Raw genomic sequence first — 25,552 nt, 5'->3', positions numbered from 1 at the left:
CTTTTACTTTAAAAATTTTCGTTTTCAGAGTTGTGCGAAATGTCGTCTGTTCTCAGCTTCTTACAGTTTTCATAATTCAGTGTAATGATAAAACATTGTGAAACTGATTTGTCATATTTCTTCGGAAAAACTACGCTAATTATGCGCAAAACAAAACACAGCAGCCTTTGCATTGTGCGCTTTAGCTGATTCTATTGTGTATCAATCAATTACATTTACATTTCAATTTATTCTCATCACTTGCCTGGTTGATATTGTATTGATACCGTAAGGAGAAATTCTGTCTTGGTCACTTGTGGGAGTTAAAGGGTTAAAGACATTCTCCACCGGAGAGGGATATGACATTACAAAATTGTTAATGTTATCTGGGACGCACTCTTTTTTGCAGTCGCTCACTGTTTCGAAGGTGGCCAGCCCAGACTCAGTTCGTAAAAGGGTTAGATGAACTGTAAGCTCAGCGGAGCTCTGTGTATTTTTAACCAAGTGTAGGGTTGAGTGGTGATGTCTTTTCAGAGCTCGGAGGCTTCTAGTGGGTGCATATAACTCGATCTTTGTCTAAACGCGATCCATGACACAAGAAATTAGGCTTCATTGAAATGTTATGTAATAAATTGTTCATTTTAATTTTTTTTTTACTCTGATAATCTCTTTACCTACTGTTTTTAGGGATCAGCAGTTTTCCTTTTATTTACGCTATAGCATCAGTTCATCTTTTCACTTTACACCCTGACTTATTGTTATTTATGATCATACTTCAATCACAAAACCTTGCTTTTGTAAGGAGGACCATGATACACAAAAGATAACTGCCGTGTGTATCTCTAACTTAAGGTCTATCTTTCGCTGTCCTAGAGACAGGCAACAACCTGCCAAAGCGACATACCGAAGGGAATTTTATTGCCTCTCTATTTGATCAATTTGTTGCTTTGCTTATTTTTCTCGTTGGTAACAAATTCTTTAGTAGCTTCCGGGACAGTGGTTTGCCAAATGTAACTGAGAGGCGGAAAGAAAGTCTTTTTCTTCTAATGAACTCAATGATGAGCAAAAATTCTAAAAGTGTATATAAATATATATCAGTAATCCAGTGTATACTTACTTAATGTAACATAATTTCCATAGAAATCCCCAAAATCGTGTCACCAATTAATTTTCATCATTGTCGTCGTTTTTAACTCATTAATATATCATTACTTGTATCTCGTGATCGTAGGACAGAAATGCCAGGATGTTAGCTCTCTCGTTTCCTCTCTTCAGCACTTTCTCTCATTCTCCTATTTCACTTGCGCGTGTTTTGGTGAGTTATTCGTAATGGAGAATTCTTGACAGCGTTCTCCTTTCGTAATAATTTCTGTTGCAAGTCTTTTAATACTTCCATTGAGAAGACTTTGCTCGGAGAAAGTTTCTAAAAATCCTCCCAAAATGAAAACAACGACTTAATGAACCTCTATATAACGTGGTCCTTGGTAGGACGAACGATATTCTTTGTCCTAGTAATACGAAAATCTATGATTAAGTACCTTGATATTTTCAGTCCCTTGGGCTCATAAAAGGAAACGTGCGAATGGCGAAGAGAAAAGAGTAGGAAATTTTGCGACCACAAGATACAAAAAATGTTTATTTAAAACTATAAATATATGATTCACAGAACTTCGCGAAGCCAAACGGAGGAAACATAAGCGTTATAGACGAAATTTACATCATATGTAAAAAAGCGGCGCAAAATTACTACTGCAACGCAGTTAGGGGGAAAAGTGATCCAGGCGCGAATGTTGACAAATTTATAAACTTCGCTGCGCTCGAGGAAAAATAAGTAATAATAAAGATTGAATAAATAAATCGTTGGCATATTTTGAACCGTCGATCCCTAACATTTCCCCTCGACCCTCGGCTCTCGATAAAAACCTACTTTTTGTTCTTTTCGAAGCATTGTCAGAAAGTGAACAATACAATAATACATAAATTGCTTCAATTGTTAGAAAAACATGTAATAAAAATAATAAATTTAATCAATAAACGAAATGAATTGACTGGAAGGGGAATCTTGGTTTCAGGTTTCCGTTTGGGAAACGCATTGAAGGCGTTTGGGGAAGAAATCCTTTTTACTCTAGGCAATCTTTCTTTCTCTATCTCTGAGTGATAATGTCATTTAGTGAGCCACCATTGATTGAAATATCCATAAGTTATATCACAGAAATGGACTATATATATATATATATATATATATATATATATATATTTACAAATCATAAAACAACTTTACAAATATAGTTTCAGCATGAGTATATATTAGTGTGCGAGCAGTTTGTTTCTGCCTCTGAACTCGCTTCCAAGGTATTTAACACAATCCAGTTTTTATGTGATGGAATCAAGGGTTTCTAGAAACTGCACCCGTAATATTCATAGGCCTTCTACGCCTGGAAAAGAGGTCAACTGAAAAGAAAACACCGTGGGAAAGATTGCCAAAAGGCGACAGCTGCCGCGACATATTCGAAAGTTTACACTTGCTCAGATATTGATCTTGGTGAAGTTCTATTCAATTACGTAATTTTTTGCGGCAAAGAAAACAGGGATCTTTCAAGCTAGATTTGCTAGATCTGCCGGGTGAACTTGCTAAGCACGCAGTCAGCTAAAATAAGGAAAGAAGGCTGTTACCAAATACACAGGCACCAAGTGAACGAGGAGTACGATATCTTCTTCAAAACCAATCGACTTAAGTCTTTGTAATTCTGTGATCAACCAATAATAATAATAAAGATCTTTATTAAAAGAAGCACGTCCAGAAACAAAACGTCTGGACTTACAATTTCCTACATATATCTATCTATTATGTATATACAAAACTAAGTAACTACACAAATTCGAAAAGACATCTATTGAAAAAGCAACGTTTAAAGCGTTCGGTTCTGACTGGAGGCAGGATGTAATTATGTCCTCTTTTCCTGAGGCTCCTAGCTCTCTGAGCTGGTAAAAGTTCATGTAATTAATGGATTTGCGCTGTCAGAGGTTATCTCGTCCCAAAGAAGCCTGTCTTTCATTCTAATTACATCCATTATGGGAGTGTATTTGCTAGTGTAGCCATAACGTAAAGCTCTCTCGCTTACAAAACTTGTCAATATGAGAGAGATATTTACTGCAGTGGGCAGAAGCCCACACCTCAATTGCGTAAGTGAAAAATGACATAATTAGACTGTCAAACAGCAGTGTAAGTTCTTGTAGTGAGAAGCCGTAGTATTTGCAGACTCTGAGGATGTACAGTCTAGAACTTGGTTCGTGCGAATGAGTGCGTTGATTTTCTCTTGACGCACAATGTTCTCTGCTTGGTTACCCCGATGCGCTGTTTTGTTTCTGACTTTGCAGAGATGCTTTACCAGGGAGGACATGTAAGGCGGGTCCCTGGACGATACTCTAACCCGGACGAGTGGAAAACTCTCATTGAACGCTTTCTTCAGGATTATCTAGGTTGTTGATAGAATTCCAATCGAAAGCACTAGGCTTAGTCTCCATAGCAATTTTGCGGTGGTCTCTAGTATCGCGGAAACTGACATATTTCCGTTGAGGTTTAGCCGGGATAGAGGGTAGTACGGTGACAGCCAAATGATCAGATCTCACCAGACCCTTGTGCACCTTACCGGGTTTCCAAAGCAGTGGACAGTTAGTCAGAAAAACATCAAGTATTTTGTCCCGCCGAGTAGGTACTTTAACCATCTGATGCAGACCATGTTGTTGCATAAGATCTTTTATTTGCAGCTGATTTATGTCACCTGCAATTACGATCTTGGCGTTCGGATCATCGTGCAGAATTTGATCACAGGTTTCAGATAGGAAATTCAGTAGATCAGCTGGTTCGTAGATGGGGTCAGGCGGATGGTAAACACTGGCAGCGAAAAACTCGGAATTTGGAGTTGTTATTTTGCACCAAAGAGTCTCGAACTCAACTGTCCTTTGGCGTTGATTGCTTTTATTTTCCAGTCCTTCCTACAGATGGCACCAACCCCTCCACCGGCACGTACCCCATTCCGGTCCTTTCTAACCATCACATAGCCGTCAGGGCAGATCAAGTGGGACAGGATTTTCTTGTTTAGCCAAGATTCCGAGACAAAACAAAGATCAATATTATTACTGCTCAGTTCAGCATACAAGGTTGGGGCAGCATCAGCTTTCACTAGAGAGCGAGCATTTATAACCATGCATTTCGGAACAACTTTAGGAGCAGTAGGAGTCTTTTCAATTTTCACTGAAATGAGCGATCGGGATAGATTTGTCGATTTATTTCGCATTGTCGTGTAACGCTTGTTGACGTTGCGTGACGGACGACGCGAAACAACAGTAGGAATATTTGAGAGCGAATTATTCCGCTTTTCCTTGACCCACTTGCCAGCTCTACAACCCCGATAAGCCATTCTTCTGTGCATGTGGTTTAAGGTAGGGCGAAACTGTGGTGTAGATGTTCTATTTGGACGTAACCGGTACAGCTCATCTCTGGAATAAACGTAGCGACGGGTCGAGATGTCACGGGTAAAATTAGTATAATCAACATAACGTAAGTTGCCAACAACATGTTCAAAAGTTCTAGAAAGCTGTGGAACTGTTGCTTGATTTTGACTGTCGAGGCCCTAACATTGTAAAGTAGCGGTATTGGGGCCAGGATTGATTTCGACATCCATTGCCACGGTTAGATCCACTGCAAAGGGACGAAAAAGGCTGACATATCCGTGCTTAGTCCAAACGCTAACTGGGCGAGATGAGAAGCTTGAGTTTCGTAGCTTGTGCGATAGAACATGGCTAACTTTAACCCTACTATGCGCTGAATAGCCTCTTAAATTGTAGAAGAACGGGGTACTTCGAGTTAGTTCGAAAGCCCCAGCGAGAAAGGCAATAAAAAGTGCCGCCTTTCGTAACGTGGCCGCCATATTGAGCGCTAAACAAAGATTCGCCAACCAGTCAACAGATGTTGCTGTTGTTTATTTTGTTGTTAACTCACCCGAGGTTTAAATTATCCCACATCTTAAAGCGGTAGAGATGCTTAAACAAATTGCATTTCAAAGACAATGACTTGACATTTCATTGTAGTCTTGTAAATTGTTGAAATAACTAGCCGTTCCTTGATAAAAGATGTCGACTTTAGATCAAATGATAAGCTTTTGTATTTCGTATCATCTTTGCTTTCACTGTACTTAAAAGAGAAAGGCGCTTCACTTAGAAAATTCTCTGGTAACGTGACCCCAGCTATTGAAATGCATGTCTTACGGCACTCGCTGTGTTGCAGAGTTTGGAACAATGTAACGAAACATGCAGAAATTGTTTGTGTGACTACAAATCGATTTTTTGTTTACAATTGCTGAATATTTATCACAAGGCAATAAAAAGCGAGCGGAGATTCCTTGCCTTCCTTCCGAAAATATCTACTGAAGGTTCAAAGGCGAAAACTTGCTTTCCTTTTGTTAGCTTTCCGGACTCATATTTATCGGGTCATCGTCCAGTGCGAGAGCAAAATTGGAGCCGCACGGGGTGATATCAAATGCGAGCGTAAGGTTTTTGTGGATTGTAAAGCTTTCGTATGTCAGGTAATTTAGTGTTAACAACTGGGTTGAAAACGTAAATTAGCCACCGTAAAGGGTAAAAAAGCTGACGTTTCGAGCGTTAGCCCTTCGTCAGAGCGAGAGAAGAGACGATGCGGATTCTGTGGGTTTCTGATAAATACTTTCCTGCTGTCTCATCCCGTAAGGCAGCAAAAGGGACTCGGTAGGAACACTTCTCAGGCACAATGATGACTTCAGGCTCTGTAAGTAAATCTTTTACAGGAGCGATAATTTGGTCATAGCACAACTGAAGAATACTTTCGTTCCGTTTGATTTGGTCACCTTGCAAAGGTGCTCGGCTCTGTTCTTGAGGAGACAAGGAAGTTTCGTCACCTAGAGATCGATCTTCACAATTCTCATTAAGTAAAATTCCGAAACTGGAAGCACTCTTTTTAAAAATATCCTCCACATCGCAAACGAATGCAGCAATGAGGGTGTCGATTTTTATTTCGGGGCTCACTCGATGGTCAATGTGTCCATTTGCTTTTAAGACCCACAGATGAACATGTCGTTCACAATATGAAATGTACAAAACAGCACAATTGCTCTCTTTACTCACAATGCTCTCGATCCCAGGACGATATGTTGAATCAGTTGAGATGTGGCTTTCAGTTAAGAGTTTGTCCGCCATTAATTCTGCAAGGCCTCTTGCACGTCTCAGCTCCTCCACGTTGAGAGAATCTCGCAGGCGTCCGTTGGCACACAGCATTTTACGCAACAACTTGTAGGGGAAATTACCGTGCTCTTCCAAGAGAGACGTTTTAAATTCATCGTTTCCTTTGAGAAAATTTCGCAACTTTTCATAAATTTCAATACTTTGACGAAGATACTGCATTGCATCCTCTAACTTTGATTGCGACATCTTTACTCGAGTAATACCGAGGAGGCTCTCAAAGTAAATCATATTGCCTCTAATTTTGCTGCTCATCGAGCGCGCTTTGTTAAAGAATTTCTCCGATTGGTCATAATTTCCAAGCGATAGAGAAACATGTCCAAGTCTTAGGTAACTCAATCCCTGTCCTCTCTTATCACCAACGTTCATGCTGATAGTTAGCAGTTTTTCGTATAGTTCTGTAGCCTTCTGGTAGTCATGAAACGAATAAAACACATCTGCAAGGCCTGCGTAGCACCATCCTTCACAATTTCTGTCGCCAGTTTCTGTACTGATGGTAAGGGCTTTGTCAAAATGTTCCTTAGCCGCCTTATTTTTACGAAGTGATAGAAACACACCTCCAAGGTTCACGTAGCATCTCCCTTCTCCTTTCCTGTCGCCAATTTCTGTAACGATAGCAAGTGCTTTCTCGTAATATTCTTTAGCCTTCTGATGTTCACCGAGTGATTCAAACAGAGCTCCTAGGTTCCCGTATTGTGTTCCTTCTCCTTTCCTGTCACCAATTTGTGTTGCGATAACAAGTGCTTTCTCGTGATATTCTTCAGCCTTCTGATATTCACCGAATGATTGAAACACACATCCAAGGTTTCCGTACTGTGTTCCTTCTCCTTTCCTGTCGCCAATTTGTGTTGCGATAACAATTGCTTTCTCGCAATATTCTTTAGCCTTCTGATATTCACCGAATGATTGAAACACACATCCAAGGTTTCCGTACTGTGTTCCTTCTCCTTTCCTGTCGCCAATTTGTGTTGCGATAACAATTGCTTTCTCGCAATATTCTTTAGCCTTCTGATATTCACCGAGAGATAGAAACACATCTCCAAGGTTCCCGTAGCATACTCTTTCTCCTCCCCTGTTGCCAATTTCTGTTGCGATAGCAAGTGCTTTCTCGTGATATTCTTTAGCCTTCTGATATTCACCGAGTGATCGAAACAGAACTCCTAGGTTCCCGTACTGTGTCCCTTCTCCTTTCCTGTCGCCAATTTCTGTTGCGATAGCAAGTGCATTCTCATGATATTCTTTAGCCTTCTGATATTCACCGAGAGATAGAAACACATTTCCAAGGTTCCTGTAGCATACTCTTTCTCCTCCCCTGTCGCCAAATTCTGTTGCGATAGCAAGTGCTTTCTCGTTATATTCTTTAGCCTTCTGATATTCACGGAGTGATTGAAACACACATCCAAGGTTCCCGTAGCATGTCCCTTCTCCTTCCCTGGCGCCAATTTCTGTTGCGATAGCAAGTGCATTCTCATGATATTCTTTAGCCTTCTGATATTCACCGAGTGATCGAAACACACATCCAAGGTTCCCGTAGCATACTCTTTCTCCTCCCCTGTCGCCAAATTCTGTTGCGATAGCAAGTGCTTTCTCGTGATATTCTTTAGCCTTCTGATATTCACCGAGAGATAGAAACACATTTCCAAGGTTCCCGTAGCATACTCTTTCTCCTCCCCTGTCGCCAAATTCTGTTGCGATAGCAAGTGCTTTCTCGTGATATTCTTTAGCCTTCTGATATTCACCGAGTGATTCAAACACACATCCAATGTTCCCGTAGCATGTCCCTTCTTTTTCCCTGGCGCCAATTTCTGTTGCGATAGCAAGTGCATTCTCATGATATTCTTTAGCCTTCTGATATTCACCGAGTGATTCAAACACACATCCAATGTTCCCGTAGCATGTCCCTTTTCCTTCCCTGGCGCCAATTTCTGTTGCGATAGCAAGTGCATTCTCATGATATTCTTTAGGCTTCTGATATTCACCGAAAGATAGAAACACATTTCCAAGGTTGCCGTAGCATACTCTTTCTCCTCGCCTGTCGCCAAATTCTGTTGCGATAGCAAGTGCTTTCTCGTGATATTCTTTAGCCTTCTGATATTCACCGAGTGATTCAAACACATTTCCAAGGTTCCCGTAGCATACTCTTTCTCCTTTCCTGCCGCCAATTTCTGTTGCGATAGCAAGTGCTTTCCCATGATGTTCTTTAGCCTTGTTATATTCACCAAGTAATTCAAACACACATCCTAGCCTGCCATAAGTGATTGCTTCTCCACTTTTAATGCTAATTGTTTTATTGATTACAACTACGCTTTCAAAAAGTTTCTTGGCTTCTGCAAACCTACTTCTTCGTAAATATTTGTCTCCCAGTTCTTTCATTGATATTCCAGCATTGTAGAATATGTCAATAAGTTTAATGGTGTAACTTATTGCATTTGTGTAACCAGAGATTGCATAGTACGCATTAAATATTACCTCAGAGACATCAAGGCCCTTAATACCAAAGTCTAGGTTGTTGAGTAAGATTACACATTCATCACACAAATCAGAGGCTTGTATACCACGATCAGTCTTCAGAAGATATGTGGCAACATCCAAACCTATTTTGATCTTCTCTAGGATTTCACGCGTGTTATTCATCGCTCTTTTGTGTCTTACAGAATGCCTTCCTGAAATGAAATAAGCAAAAAATAGAGAAAACTTGAATAACTAAATTAGATGATGACTTTTGGAAGCCATCCTCGTGCAACTATTTTTCATGCAGAACGCTCACTTTCCATGAAAGCTTGTTGGTTTAAGCGTAACATTCCCTTTTTCGTTTTTCCCCATAATTTATTATCTGTGCATGGAAACAATAATTGTTGAAAAATTGTGAAAAAAATTGTGTAAAAATGCGTAAAAACATCCAATTTTGAGACCCAGCCTATCGCGGGGGAGGGCAGGGGTGCCTCTCAGAACCTTTACCAGATTTTTACCTCAAAATCCCAAAAGTATGCGACCCATCCTGGTAACTATATTGAAAATTCATCTCCATAATAGTCAATCCAGTCCTAAAAATGCCATCTTATCCTGATGCACATCCCCACTAGCCGGGGACACCCACCCATATCTCTCGCTCGTAACAGTGTCACATTGGATACCAAGTTCTGGACATAACTTTACTTCGGGGGGGGGGGGTATGTTGCTGTACGATAAAATTCGGTTGACTTCCCATTATGGTTCTGAAAATCATGTGATCTCTTCCAAAATCCTCCGTCGCCCATCCCCCGGCGGTCAATAATGACCCGTCTCTTAGATGGGAAAACGATAATTAAACAACTTCAAACTGGTCCATATTAACAATGATTCCTTCTGCTGATGTTTTATCAGCGCGTAAGTAATTCAGGTAAAATTTATCAAAAGTATGTCAGATTTAAAACTTCGTTTTTTGAATTCAATGGGTTGGTAGTTTAATTTCTGTCACAGAACACTATTGTATTATTTTTTTCAACCGCCCCATCGCCTCACTCTGGGCAGGCATACAGCGAAATTTATTTTCGGCGCCTAGAATACTTTGTTGAATATCATTTCCTAAGGAGGCTCTTTAAGATTTTTTGACCGGACGAGATCTGGGTACGAACATAGCGAGAGTGTCAACTTACAAACAAACATGGTGGCTCGATACAATCGCACGATTGTCATCTGAAATGGTTTGTTAAAAACATTCTAATGCGATACAGTTTTGATGTGATGGAATCAAGGGTTTGCAGCAACTGCACCCGTTATGTTCATAGGCCTTCTACGCCTGGAAAAGAGGTCAAGAGAACAGAAAACACCGTGAGAAAGATTGCCAAAAGGCTACAGATATCGCGACATATTCGAAAGTTTACGCTTGCTCAGATATTGATCTTGGTGAAGTTCTATTCAATTACGTAATGTTTTGCGGCAAAGAAAACAGGGATCTTTCGAGCTAGATTTATCGCGTTTCCTTCGGTGGAATTTCCAAGATTTGCTGAACCGTTAAACATATTTGTGCCTTCCTAATGACTGTTGATATAATAAATTCATAGGACCAAATTGGAGATAGAGGAAAAAAACAAAAAATTGCAAAAAGCTAGGAAACTGGCTTTGAAACTCCTATTTTTTTCGGCTTTTAATGATCGGCATGGCAAATTTTCCTATTTTGTGAAAATTTTTAGATTTCAACGAAGCAAATTGAATAAAATAAGAGGCACAGCCAAACTATCACTGGCGAGCGCCTCCCTTCGTGGAGCCTTAGCTTAATATCGAAAATCCTTTTTACAATATTTACTACAGCAGACACTAGTCCGAACCTTATTCACTGCCCTTTTGATGGCTTTTAGTGACCTTGAAGAGCGAAAACATAAACATTTTTTTAGAAAAACATTACGCTGGCGCACGCGCCAAAATTAAGCAAAAACCCTATGGAGCCTTCTTAAACGATAGGCAATTTTGTTTTTTCACATGCGACGTAACAGGCCACTGAATATTCGAACTACTTTAGTTACGCCTAGAGCTTGATTCTCCCAATATTTGTCTGACAGAATGATAATATACACTCATTAATAAAAATGAAAATTAACGCGTGGCACCCATAGAACTATACGCAGAGAAAGACAGTTCGTTCACCTTTGAAAACAGTATCCTTGTCGTTTGATAAAAGAAACCAGAAGCAAGAAACTGAAAGAAAACTTAGCCTGTCAATGATAAATGCAAATAAATATACGTTCTTGTCCACGCGTGAGGTGATGATGGCTGTATATTCGCCGAGTTATCTTTTTTTTTTTTTTTTTTTTTTCGCGTTTTTGAAGATCGTGGAGGTCCATAAAAAACGCTAAAGAAGCTAATATTCAGCCTTCTTGACCGAACATGCTTGGTCAATAAAGGATTTACTGCATGGCAAAAATATATTTCGCTTGGACAAAACTAAAAAATTACTTATTTATCTAAAAAACTGGGAAAGAAAGCCAACTGTGTTTGTAGCAAGTCAAACTTGACTGTTTTCTGCCTTTATGCGACTCCATCGCTGACATTGTCCAAAATTCATTTCAAGAACTGGGAAAGAAAGCACGTCAAAGTTCACTGTGTACTGCCGCTTTTTGCGAATCCATCGCCGACATTGTCCAAAAATTAAGAACTTGCTTTCTCGCCCGGGATCAAAGAGGGTGATCCCAAGCGGGCAAGATGGGCCCGTGTTGCCTGTTCGGGTAGTATATTAGAAGTAAGGATTCGCTTCGTATTGCCTACGGGTGCTGCCAGCCATATGATAAATAGTGATATTACAAAGTAAGGACTTGACTGATCCAAAAAGGAGAATTGTTTAAAAGTCATGTCTGCAATATCTCCGCTTTTACACTTAGTCTTACAACGTGCATAGAAAAAGATAGAGGTTTGTGCATTTTCATCATAATTTTTTTGCTCTTAAAATTTTATCTGCCATGTGATGATCGCGTGACATACGTAACCAAAAACAAGAAACTGAAATAAAACCCGTAGAAGAAAGATTAATGCAAATAGCAAGAGTCACGCGTGTGAAAAACAAAATATTGATTTGAACGATAAAAAAATCACTGCGCCTCCAAATCGTCACCAGCTTTAAGAGGGTCTCGATGAGCTTTTACGGTCATTGTTTGAAATTTGCGACATTTTACGGCTTAAGCTGAATTTCTTTCCGTTGCGATTAAGAGAAAAATTTTCACGGTTAATTTTTTACGACTCTTGGTTGAAATTTGTCGATTTTTACGTCTAACGGCTAAGTTTTCTGTCATTTTACGTTTAACTCCATTTACCCCACTTAAATATCTCCAAATTTCAGCAAGCTTATTTTAGAAATATGTCAGGGTTTAGAGAGATAGAGTATAAATGAATTAGTTTTTTTAAGCTACTTACCTTTTGAAAAATGCAAAGTTTCCGAGTTCAGTATCCTGATCGTTTGATGGATGAAACCAAAATCAAGAAACTCACTGCAAAACAAAGATTTATGAAAATAGCTAGTGTAAATATATTTTAAAAAACAATAAAAGTAATAGTAGCAATAATTACCAGTGTAGACTGAGATGAGATAAATGGAATCTTTCTCTACTTCTGAGATTGTTTGAAAAGCTGGATGCTCTATCATAGAGATTTCACCGAATTTCGGTCCTAAATATTTCAGTTTTCAGAGACGAGAGAAGATTATTACTCCTGTTCATTCTTCTTCTTACCTTGCAAAAATAAATCGTGTCTCTTTCGGTGTTATTTCTGATAGCGTGACAAACGAAACCAAAATCAAGAATCTGAAAAAAAAACAATTCCCGCAAAACAAAGATTGGAGAAAATTAACTCGGGTGAAGACAAATAATAACAATACTAAGTACTAACAATAATCAAATTACTAAAAAATTTTTTAACATATGTGGTGTTCTTTTTCCTCGTTTCTGTTTGTTAAAAAAAAAACCTCCAACAGAAAAGAGAAGTAATATCACCAATGATGATACGAACACATTTTTCACAGGTTATCATTAAGATCTCATTACTAATTCTATTTACTGTCTCCCATACAGTTCTTGTGATGATGGTTTGGAAAATTTAGTATTGGATCAACTTATAATCCCCTAATTGATATTTCTTTTTATTCTCATCGCTTGTCTGCTTGATATTGTATTGATATTGTAAGGAGAAATTCTGTCTTGGTCACTCATGGGAGTTAAAGGGTTAACCTCTTGGAAAAATTGCAAAAGGACTAAAAAGTGATCTTCACCGCTCACACCAGTTTTAAGGACTTCAGAGCTACAACGAAAGTTATTGAGGGGGAAACGAGCATTTTATAATAACAGTTGCGGCATTTTGCAAGAATAAATGCATTTTGTAATACGCATCACAGAAATTTGTGACAAAATCGAGTCACGCATTTTGTTATCATTAATGGCTGCAACATTTTGTAGTAATCGTCGGTCTGTGCAATTTCTAACAACATCCTACGGCAAATTGTAATATGTTGCTCCTGCAAAAAAAGTATCATTCCACAGACTGGGTATTTGCAGTTTTCCTCCTCTGAATAATGATTTGAAAAGCATTAAGATAGGCATCAGACGGCAAAACACATTTGCAATGGCTACAGAAATGTACCCAACCGTAAAGGCACACAGAACCGCGCACTGGTTGTGGGCACAAAGTTGGCAAGATCACATTTTCCGCCTCATATCCTTTGCAAAACAACAATGTAAACATTTGTTTTCTTTTGGAAACAGATAGAGACAATATTATAAAGAATATACCACTTTCGTGACTCGTGCACAAAAGATTGTCACAAGAATATTTAATCTCGCCTAAAACAGGCTCAGAATCAGATCTGTTTCATCGGTGAAGGGTGATTCTCGCTTGATTGCCTGCTGTGGATCAATGGGAACTTTGTCAAACATTCAAAAGTTTTGTTTTTGTGTTGATGTTACTAAAATCAGGAATGGGGAGCGCAGATCGCAGAACGGAGTACGGGGAACGGGGAACGTTGGGCGGCGAACGAGGAACAAGGAACCGGAAACGGGGAGCCGGGAATGACAGTCTTCTATTCAGACCCTTTTTCCGTGTTGTTATCCGCCATTTTAAACTGTTATGCGGATTACCGCTGTACTTTCGGTCCCAGTTCTTGTTCTTGGTTTCCCGTTCCCCGTTCCTGATTTTAATAATAACATCCATCTCGTGTTGACCCAAATTCAAACTGTTGTTTGTGTTTCAGTGTCTCTACAGATGTGTGATAAGCTTTTATATCATTATTTATGTGAATGTAAAATGAACTGTTTCAGAACGGTTGGACTAATCAACACATCTGTAGTCTACGCAGTCAGCTTCTGCTGTTGTTTGGGATAAGTAAGCGTGAGCTGCTCTGGTCAGTTATCGAATCTTAAACAACGCTGGTCTTCCCCCCGAACAATCCCCGGGCATTCGACTGTCGTCTGTGCCCAAGAAGAAAGTAATTTAAACTTGCCAAGGTGGGATGGAAATCTAAACTGAAAGTAAATTTAAACGAGCCAATCTTCAACAGTTCAAATACTCGGGGGGGGGGGGGGGTCTCCCTGAAAGGGATGTTGAATTTTTTAACTACTCGACTCATAATGAGTTCTTTTGTACAGTGTACATAGAAATGACGTTGAGCTAAGCTGAAACCAGCTAAATAAAAGTTGCACATCTACACTTATGAGGCGTTGTAGTTCGAAATGGCATAGCTTTGGTTGCGTTTTTGCTTATGAACACGGAGACTTCCGTCAACAGTTTTAAAAGTGGAGCATTTAGAAAACGCTTCTTTTCTCCGAAGACAAGTGAAAACGGAGGCTTTTGAAAACGTTGACCAAAACATTCGTTCCATATATACTCTATATATTTCTCTTTGCGTTTCAGGTGATCAGTTCATGTTGAGGAGAGTCGCAAATGCATCGAAATGTGCGTTTCCAGTTTATACACATTATTCTGCACAATGAAGACCGAAACGAACACTAGTGTGGCAAAAAATATCTTCTTTCTTTTTGTTGGACACAAGAACTTACTCTTTTGAAACCGCTTAGTGTGTTCGGGGCCAAATGGGCAAGGTATTTTTTTCGTCTTCGATATCCATTAGATTTCTTAAAAGTGGATCCGAAATTGTCAAAGTGTCATAAGTGATAACTTCGTTGCTAGCTCGGATCGGAATCCACCAATCACAACATTATGTTGACCTGGTAATCTTTGGATTTCAACTTCCACAAGTGAATAATCAGAGAACAAGGATTTTGATCTCGAGTTAAAATATTATACATCGTCAGTGCATGCCCTGAAAATTGGCGCCAGAGCCAGTTTTATGTTGCATGCTTGCGATGTTACAGTGTCATTCCAAAGTTCGAAGGTTATCGAATAGTGTGGTGTAGCAGAGGGGGAATATTTGTAGAGTTATGGCGAAATCACATAAACCTTCTCGTGATATTACAGCGGAGAAGAAAGCTGGTACATTGAAATCTGGTGTTGCAGTCGATAAGAAGAAAAATAAAGTGAAGAGAAAGGAAAGTTTTTCACTGTACATCCACAAAGTGTTGAAGCAAGGTCATCAAGATACTGGAATTACAACCAAAGCCATGGGTATCACGAACTCTTTCGTTAGCGACATTTTCGAGCGCATAGCTATGGAGGCATATCGCCTGACAGAGTACGGTAAGAAGTCGACAATGAGTTCCCTTGAAATCCAAACTGCTGTACGGCTGCTTCTGCCAGGTAAAGTTGCAAAGCATGCAGTTAGCGAAGGCACGAAGGCTGTCACTAAATACACATACAGCAAGTGAACGAGGAGTACGATATTTTCTTTAAATCCAATTGGGCTTACTTCTGTGTAAATCTGTGATCAACCAGTCAACAGATGCTGTTGTTGTTTATTTTATTGTTAACTTAGTTGAGGTTTAAAGCAGTAGAGATGCTTAAATAAATTGCATTTCAAAGACAAGTTTTCCAACTTTTCTGAAATGACTTGACGTGCGCATATCGCACTTTTCATTGTAGTTTTGTAAGTTGTTGAAATAACTAGCCGTCCATCGAAAAAAGATGTCGAATTTAGATTAAGTGATTAGCTTCTGTATTTCGCAATATCTTTGCCTTCACTGAAATTAAAAGAGAAAGCGTTTCACTCGGAGAATTCTCTGATAGCTTGTCCCTAACTATTGACATGGAGACCTTACAGCACTCGCCGTGTTGTAGAGTTTGAAACAATATTACGAAAGACACACAAATTGGTCGTGCGATGGGCTGCAAATAAGTTTTTGTTGAGTTATTTTTTTTTATAAAAAAATAAATAACTCTATGTTAACGAGTAGAGTGGTATGTTGTTTGCACCAATCAGATCGCCGCATTAGGTTATGTATCTCGCACCGATCAGATTGCCACATTAGGTTATGTATCTCGCACCAATCGGATTGCCGCATTAGGGTATGTATCTCGCACCAATCATATCACAGCATTTAGATGTCTTGCACCAATCACGGCCTTTGGGTATTGTTTTGTTATAAATTATGTCATGGAATCAGGTTGCCGTGCACAGAGAACGAAGTTAAACAGAACATTTGGGCCCATTTGATGAGTGTAATGGCCTTCGCGAGAGCCTCGTCGATTGAGGTCGAGATTTATTAGGATATGAAAGGTTTGTATTTAACTTGTTGCATCATTTTTTTTTAGTTAAAAAGGGGTTTTTTTTTCGCTCCTTTATCTCACAACGCATACGCCAGACAACTAACATTCCATCGCGTTCTATGAAAACAACGTCTAAAGTCCGATCAGAACATACCCAATCATTGCACTACATGCACATTACACCATTTTTCACGTGCTTGAATTTTATTCCACCAATCAAATTCCACTTGTCCATATTAGACTATGCTCTATCACGTGCCATCTCCTGGTGAACAACTTACATTTTATCACATATTCTAACCGTATTATCCAACCCCACTGAAAAAAAATTCACATGAAACTCAATGCTACTGATAGCGGCTTTTTCACGCAATTCTCCCGCGTTTTGACTTTTTCTACAAATAAAATGCGCTTTTAGCTACGTTGGACCTAACCCCTGGCGTGTTAATTCCTTCTAGACAACTTGCCTTTTTTTTACGTTTTTCACGCCCTGGGGGCAAAGTCCAGAAAGGCAACGATCAATCAAGGAGACCACTTTGAATTATTATCCTTTTTTCTCGTTCAGTGAATCTTCACTTATTCGAGATCGCAATATATTCTTGGTTAGGGTCTATTGGAGATACAAAAGAGTTTCAGGTTGCTTTTCGTTGTAAAATTACGTGGAATGATATTTTTGTTGAAAGCGTAGTCTCTTCCGCAACCGTCACGCAAAGTGCTCTCTCTCTAACGAGGAATATAGGGCGTTATGTGACGAGACCAAACAATGGCCACGAAGGAGACTACAGTGAGCGTGGCACCGATGTATTTTATTTTTGCTCAAAATTATTAAGACAATAGAGAAAATAGACCCCAATATACCTGTGTGAGTCTGGATTAATTAGGTTTTTTTCTTTCTCTTAAAGTGAAATAATGCGATATTTTCGTTCTTTTGAAAGTTATGAAAATACTAGGAACAGAAAGCGTCCCATCTCGACCTACCCAGCTTAAACAAATAACCCTTTTATGCTACGCATGCCTATGTTTTACAACTGCGGAATATTTATTACAAGGCAATGAAAAGCGATCGAATATTGCCTGCCTTCCCATCAAAACGATCTGCCATAGACTCATACGCGAAAACCTCCTTTCCTTTTCCTTAGTTTTCTAGACTCATATTTTGTCGGATCATCGTCCAGTGTGAGAGCAAAACTAGAGCTGCATGGGGTAATATCGAATGCGAATGTAAGGGGTTTGTTTCTTTGGAGCTTTCGTGCGTCGACCTACGTTTCCCCGCGGGGGAAAAGCAGCTGGAAACTGAGACTCTTCTTGAAAAATTATTTGTGGTATTATAGAAATACCAGAATTGTTGATTCTCAGAAAACAACAGAGGATTTCGGGCTATTGAATTGAAACCATATGCTAATTTAAGACTTTCGTTTCGCGAGCCGATGACAGCAACATTACCTTACAGCTCAGTTCCTTAGGCTTCTTGGGGTCCTAGTCACTCGAATGAAATGAAAGTGGTTCTTTACACTTTTACTTCTAATTTTTCTCTTTAAAGAGAGGAGGGGGAGGGTAGAGGGCTGACGTTTTGCATTCATTAAACAGGTGAAACGATAGATATTTCTGAATGCCGCGTACAAAAACCAAGGAGTGAGTGCGAATACTTAAATTTGGATCGGCTTATAATTCAGAATATACGGAAACATTGAAAGAAATTGATTTCTACTTAACGCTTGATTAAGTTTTCTAAAATCTTGATCTTCTAAAGAGCTAGCTTTCCTTTTAGAAGTGCCGAACATTTATACAGATTGCAATAATTTTGTATTTGTATATCATCGTCCTTAGCCAGTTTCAGAAAGGTTCTTTGGTGGGCTTTATAATGGTGTTGAAAAGCCATCGTTAGGTTTTGTCGTTTTTGAATGAAATAGATAGAAATAGATGAAAACCATTTATTAAACCATTTTGTTCATTTATTTATCGAATTTCGTTTTTGTTGTTTTTATATGATACACCATACCTTGTTATTTGAAAATAAAAACGTTAAAACAGGTTTTACAACTTGATACATTTGACGCTGCAGTTTAATTCAACGTCATCCAACCTCCGGAATTTATGACTTTTTAACTTTTATTCTTAACTCATTATTTCGACTGTGCGTGAACAAAGTGAATTGAACCATTGAAATGCTTTCCTTCAGTACGCGCATGCGCGAAATGCTGACTACGAACTTTTTCCCATACAAACTTATCCCATATGAGTTATACTGATTTTTTTCAGGTTTGACATGCATGTACCTTAAAGGAGCTTATTTAAAGTATTCTGGGTACGGTCCTAAGAAGAAATTTCTGGAAAACTATTCGGGTATTTGTGATGACAAAACAATTAATTACCGATCTCTAACCCTAATTTTGGGGTCTGCATACTTGTTTCTTTCAGTTTTGTTTTCATCTCTATGTTTATCATTAAAACATTCCTGAGATAGGAAGCAAGTTTTAATTATGTTCGCCGTCCTTTGTCTCCTCCAGATTCTGCTGTGATATCTTCACGCTTGCTGTCTTGACGGGATCATTTTGGGCGTATACTGTTTGGGGCTGTTCTTTGACAAGCTTTGCACTGTTTTCGCGGGAAAGGATCAGATCTGCGTACACAAGGCCACGGTATGGAGCGGGCTTCTACATTGAACATGGAACATAGAATAATACCTTATGAGCAGATCGTAAAACAAGAGACATTAAAATAACGATAGCAACAGAATAATGAGGTAAACAAACAAACAAACAAGCAAACAACAACAGCAACAAAAACAACATTAAATGAGAAATAAAACACTAAAGATTGTAAACGAATTTGATAAGATAACCGGGTCAGTATTCCCTTATTTTGCTTCTGATCAAGGTTTTTTTTAATTTCAAATTTATTTTTATCAGTTTAGTCTTGTATTTTTTTGTTTATTTGTTTGTTGCAGAGGATCCTTTAGACACTTAAACAGAAGCCAGCTGCCGTGCTCCAGCTGTACGCTTAATTATCATACGTGGATATTATGAATCGAAGAAGTAAATACATTAAGATAGTTTCCTTAATGAAACAGTGCTGGAAAAGAGACACGTCTTCATGTAAAAAAAATCCAAACAAATAAAAGCAAAACAAAACAAAACAAAACAAATTGTTGTCAAGATTTGTAAGATGTATTACCTGTGGCGGCTTCTTCTTCTTTTTTGTCATGTCAACAGCTGCGTACAAATATTCAGTGTTCCCGCCAGCCTGAGGTGTCTCACTCCCTGCAGCCTCTGTGTTGTTGTCGAGTCCTGAATTAGTTTGATAAGACGAACTATTCTCTGGTGTCAGAGACGGGGACTGATCCACATAAGACGCCCATTGTAAAGGTAAACCACTTGTTTCTTCCTGAGGGCGGCCCGTAGTCTTTTCGAGGGCGCTCACTTCAGAACTGGCTCTGCCTTTTCTTTCTTTATGAAGAACAGCGTACACATATTCCATATTTTTTGTCATGTCAACAGCTGCGTACAAATATTCAGTGTTCCCGCCAGCCTGAGGTGTCTCACTCCCTGCAGCCTCTGTGTTGTTGTCGAGCCCTGAATTAGTTTGATGAGACGAACCATTCTCTGGTGTCAGAGACGGGACCTGATCCACACAAGACGCCCATTGTACAGGTAAACCACTTGTTTCTTACTGAGGGCGGCCCGTAGTCTTTTCGAGGGCGCTCACTTCAGAACTGGCTCTGCCTTTTCTTTCTTTATGAAGAACAGCGTACACATGATCCTTATTTTTTGTCATGTCAACAGCTGCGTACAAATATTCAGTGTTCCCGCCAGCCTGAGGTGTCTCGCTCCCTGCAGCCTCTGTGTTGTTGTCGAGCCCTGAATTAGTTTGATAAGACGAACCATTCTCTGGTGTCAGAGACGGGGCCTGATCCACACAAGACGCCCATTGTACAGTTAAACCACCTGTTTCTTCCTGAGGGCGGCCCGTAGTCTTTTCGAGGGCGCTCACTTCAGAACTGGCTCTGCCTTTTCTTTCTTTATGAACAACAGCGTATACATGATCCTTATTTTCTTCTTTTTTATCGCACAAAGCAGGTTGCTGCTGTATTCCTTTCTCACAGCTCACCAACACTGTGTTTTCTGGCGCTCTTTCTTGAATATCTAAATATCCCTCGCTTACTGAACTCAACGTTCGATTAGTCTCAATATTATCATAGCCGGACTCTTTTTTGCAGTCGCTCACTGTTTCGTAGGTGGCCAGCCCAGATTCCGTTCGTGAAAGGGTTAGGTGAACAGTGAGCTCAGCGGAGCTCTGTGTTTGTTGAACAAGCACAGGGTCGAGTGATGTCAGTTCAGAGCTCGAAGGCTTCTCGTAGGTGCACATGACACGATCTTCGTCTAAACATTATCTATGACGCAAGAAATTAGGCTTTACTGATATGTTAAAGAAATAAAAACGCGCTGAGTGCATTTTTGAGTTCTATAGGTACGCGGGAATTTTAAGAACACGAGAGAAGTGCGGAGAAGCACGAGCCGCAGGCGAGTGCTTCTCTCGCTTCTCGAAGAACAAGTTTTTTTTTAGTTCTTTTATAATAATATACATGAAAAAATTACTCAGTTCTGATTGGTTAAGATAAATGCAGTTTTCAAATAATTCAATGCAGAAGAGGATTAATTCAGTGCAAAGAAAGTAACAACCAAACATTCTGATCGTTCAATAAGCAAAGAAACTCACAGATAGCTAATCAAATGCAAGCAAACTCTTTAATTGTACTTAAATACATATCAGTAATCTAGTGTATAATTACTCATTGTAACATAATTTCCATAGTTATTCCCAAAATCGTGTCACCAATTAATTTTCACCGTTGTCGCCGTTGTTAGTGTTGAAAGAAAAAAAAAATTAAAAATTAAAAAAAAATAGGAAAATTAAGTACGTTCTTTCCAGTGAAGGGTCGAGGGTGAAATGTCAAGGGTTCAAATTTTCCAAGGGTCGAGGGTGAACTGTCAAGGGTTCAAATTTTCCAAATTTATTTATTCATTTATTTACTTATTTGAAATTTATTATTATATCATTCCTTGTATCTCGTGGTCGTAAGATTTCCCTCCTTCCTCCAAGTGTCAGAAATACCAGGATGTTAGCTCTCGTTTCCTCTCCGTTCAGCACTTTCTCTCATTCTCCTTTTTCACTTGCGCGTGTTTCAGTGAGTTATTCGTAATGGAGGGTTTTTTGACAGCGTTCTCCCTTCTGAATAATCTTTGTTGGAAGTCTTTTAACATTTCCATTAAAAAAGACTTTCAGCTTTGCTCAGAGAACGTTATTAAACTTTAACTTAAACTTTATTGTTTTCTCTAAAATAATTTTAGCCGTTGAAACTCGTCACCAAAGAGGTTTCTTGACCGCTGAAAGAACCACCATAAATAACCCAAGTTTTGTTTTGCGTGATCCAGACGCTGATGTCGACAAATTTATAAACCTCGCGCGCTTGAGGAAATATAGGAAATAATAAACAATTTGATAAATAAATCGTTGGCATATTTTAAACCCTCGCCCCTTAACATTTTCCCCTCGACCCTCGGCTCTCGACAAAAACCTTTACTTTGTTCTTTTCGAAGCATTGTCAAAAAGTGAACAATACAATAATACATTAACTGATGCAATTATCAGAAGGACATTAAGTATGGATTTTAAGTACATGACTGATTATATGGATAACTCAAGGTAAAAAGTAAAGGAGAGGAAAGTAATGTAAAGACATACGAAAAGGATTGTTCCCCATGTTAGACAAAAAGTTAGATATGAAACAAATGAAAACAAAGTGAAAGGCCCATTACATTGTTTATCGTGGCTCCGACGTCTGCGAAAGAACATAAGTCCGAAATCGACTACAAGGAGCAGAATGAAAATGGCCAGTAGCGCCACAACAATCACAACCAAGTTAGGCTTGCTAGCATGTACATCGTCTGCCAAGGGATGTTCAGTCACGGTATTCCCAGAGGTGACCCCTTAATTGATATATAAAAGAGGAGGCCGTTTCAAATAAGGTATGGAGCCAAACCTTTAGATGCAACTTTTTATAAATAGTAAAATTACTTTGATTAATTAAATCTACGTGTTAGCGTTCTCAATAAAAATTCAACGTTGCTCTCACCTATAAAAATTATGCAAATACTGTAAAGTCAATTAAACGAAGATGATAATGATGGTGGTAACTAATAACAGAACAGACAAAGGAAAAAAACGCATGGAAGTTGAAAAAATGATAGTAGATTTTTGTTTCTATTTTTTTAAAGGTTCTCTTCTGTATCTCATACCTGTGCATTGATGATTGCCCATCCATTTTTAAGGGAAGCGCAAATTAACAGTAACAGTGTAGTACGAATTTATCTTACATGGGAAAATTACATAATTAAATGAATAGATCTTTGCATGAAAAACGGTAATAACCAAAAAAAAGGGTAGATAAGCTTTTACCTGTTGTCGCAATTGTAGATGGTCCTTTGGCCCGAGTAGTTTTCGATGCCTGGGATCCATCATTCAGTCCTTAATTAAAGAGGAACACAAAACCAAAGTTAGTAATTCACTATAAGCATTTTCAATAAAAATTCAACGTTTTTCTAACATATAAAAATTGTACAAATACTTGTAGGTAATAATAATGATAATGTTCACTAAAGTGGTAAATAACAACAAACCTGAACAAAGAACCAAAAGTTTGCACATTTTTATATCCATTTGTTTAAGGTTTGTCTGTTCCTTTTCTACGTACATATATGTATAAATTTAAAGTTAAAGATTTGCAGGAGTTTCAAGGGGTAAGTCGGGGGAAGTTATGCCACTTTGCTTTATTTATACTTACATTCAGCAGTAATTCACATCATCTTCTAGACACATTTGTTGGATAGGTCAAGCCTTCAACAGTAACAACGCCAATACTTACCTGTTATGGTAGATGCTGTCGCTTTCGCTGAAATTTTCTCTGAACAAGAATATGAAAATTCACCTATCATTGTAAAATGTGATTTTATATCCTACTTTAAATAAAGCGCAAAGCAATGGTAACGGTGTGGTATCTATATATGAAAAAGAGACAAACAAATATATAAATAAACGAATAAATAGATATATTGAAATAATTTAGCCAATTGTGTGACAAGAAGTCCTTATAGGCTCACTATTAGGATCCAAAGTGACTTCACGGTCTATCTAGTGTTTATACTATGTTATGTAATCTTTTTAGCTATCTTCCTCGGTGTAACTGACTTTCAAGAGAGGGACCGGCCGTAATACGATTTACTTATTCTTATTTTCAGTTTCGCGTAATGCGAATTAAGGGTCTATTACCTCCTCCACTTGTCAATTCACATATGAATCCTGCTTTTGCGAGGGATAAGTTACAGCGGACATCATTATAGCGCCCAAAGTTACTAGAATAATTTCTGTACATCTGCGCGCAGTTCTCTCCACTTTTATTATTTCCGTCGCTAGGTTCTCCTCCTGCCCAGGGCCAATGTCCTTTATTGGACGCATTGACTGTACTGTTATCACTTAACCATCTCCAAACTCCAGCTGATGCATCTTTCCTCAAACCTATGAAGTATTCAATGGTATCTTCTTTTTGGATGGTTCGATTCAGGAAGTTCCACTCCTCACGACTCTCAACAGAAACAAGTTTATATCCAGACTGTTCATTACATATTTTTTTGCTTTCATCCCAATTGTAATTGTTACCATTGCTGCTATAGAAAATGTAGCTGGAACCACTGAAGTTCTTCTTCACGGAAACTGAATGTAGAATTGAACGAAGAAAACACTATCCATTAACCATTGACTTTATTAGCTGATAACACCTTAGGGGCAAGGTTAGAAGCAGAAACAAACTGTTCTAACAGTAATATTCCTTGAAGTGAAATAGCATCCAAAACCAACTTAGGTGTTTTTCGTTTTTTATTTGTTTTCTTTTGTTTGGTATGCGATTAGCTTCATACGAAGAATGTTTACTCCCTTTTCAAAGTTCCACTCCTTACCGATCTGTCGAATGAGTATTCTTCTTAATACACTTTAGGTTTATTTCAATGTTGGATCCTAAGTGCTAATGTGTGAAACAAGCATAAAGCCTGTCGTGCTTTAATTTTATTGAACTAATGTTTATTGAACTAGCTCTCAAGAACGAGACAAAACCTTAATTTCAGCTTTATTACCAAAAAATGGCTGCATCGATTGTAATTTGAAAAGGTTTCGTGATGTCTGTGTTTCGACGATAAATTCTACAACTACTACCAAATTCGAAAACGAAAACACAGCCACTAAACTTACTGTTTTTTTTGGTCCTAACTGTGCGACTGCTTGACGACAACTAACTGACGCGACCGATTCAAATATTAATTAGACTTAAATTCTAGCATGCAGTATTTTGTTCGGCCGTCCCAACTGACGGCGTTTATGTTAATGACCAAGCATTCGTCGGAACAGTCTGAATACATTCCGATATCTAAAGTGTGGTGAGCACTATTTGTTTTGCCAATTACGGTGCCATCCTTTTTTCTTTTAACAAGCAAGCATACTTAATAGTCAGCTTTCAAAAAGAAAAAGCATGTAGATGTTAGTCTAAACATTGTGCTTACCAGCATCACTCTTTGCGTAAATGGTTCTAGTTAGCACAAGAAGAGCAGGATATATCAGAAAACACACTTTCTCCATTTCAACAAACAACTGTCCCCCACAGTGTGCTCAAGCTTTAGAAACAAAATTGTGTGCAAATCGCGGTATGATATGGGTATCAGGCCCTTCAGTTCCGCACTCGTAAACAGGTAATTTCGTCCAAGTCGAGTTAGAACAAGACGCACGTGTGTCCAGCACGAATGTAGTTTTACTCTTTCAGCATCTGAAACATAATCTTTGTTTTCCTCTATGATTAGCTTATAGCAACTGATTTTTCAGTTTCAAAAATTAGTTCTCGTAAATCAGCTTTATCTCCTTTTTCTACAATTTCCTCCAGAGCTTAACAGCACAAACCTTGTCGTGTTTAGCCTGAAAAGAGTCTGAGATTTGACAGTCTACTTTGAGCACTTTATATTCTATTTCTATTGTTGGATAAAAATGAAAGTTCTGTTAAAGCACTGACTGATAAAAATGAGAATATTTTCGATGTAAACGCTTTAATGACGTCTACGATTATTACCGTGACTAGACCTTTTTTTTT

At 38.7% G+C, this 25,552-nt stretch overlaps 1 protein-coding gene and 1 pseudogene across 1 annotated transcript; one reads left to right on the top strand and one right to left on the bottom strand.

Annotated features, from left to right (window-relative positions):
* Positions 1–15,146: 15,146 nt before the first annotated feature.
* Positions 15,147–15,530, top strand: LOC149035205 (late histone H2B.L4 pseudogene; annotated as a pseudogene).
* A 3,181-nt stretch (positions 15,531–18,711) lies between these two features.
* Positions 18,712–25,172, bottom strand: LOC149035204 (uncharacterized). The gene is made up of 8 exons (XM_089192111.1): positions 24,975–25,172; positions 23,695–24,135; positions 23,291–23,329; positions 22,825–22,893; positions 22,185–22,355; positions 20,206–20,747; positions 19,543–19,635; positions 18,712–19,022 (listed from the first exon to the last, which is right to left on the bottom strand). The coding sequence occupies exons 1-8, from the start codon at positions 25,048–25,050 to the stop codon at positions 18,843–18,845; spliced, it is 1,611 nt and encodes a 536-aa protein (XP_089048237.1). The 5' UTR covers positions 25,051–25,172; the 3' UTR covers positions 18,712–18,842.
* Between the last annotated feature and the right edge of the window lie 380 nt (positions 25,173–25,552).

The sequence above is a fragment of the Pocillopora damicornis genome, chromosome 13, assembly GCF_964200805.1.
Source record: "Pocillopora damicornis chromosome 13, jaPocDami1.2, whole genome shotgun sequence".
In the NCBI taxonomy this organism is placed as follows: domain Eukaryota; kingdom Metazoa; phylum Cnidaria; class Anthozoa; order Scleractinia; family Pocilloporidae; genus Pocillopora; species Pocillopora damicornis.
The sequence above is the reverse complement of the archived record's forward strand: the minus strand, read 5'-3'. Positions and strand labels throughout refer to the sequence as shown.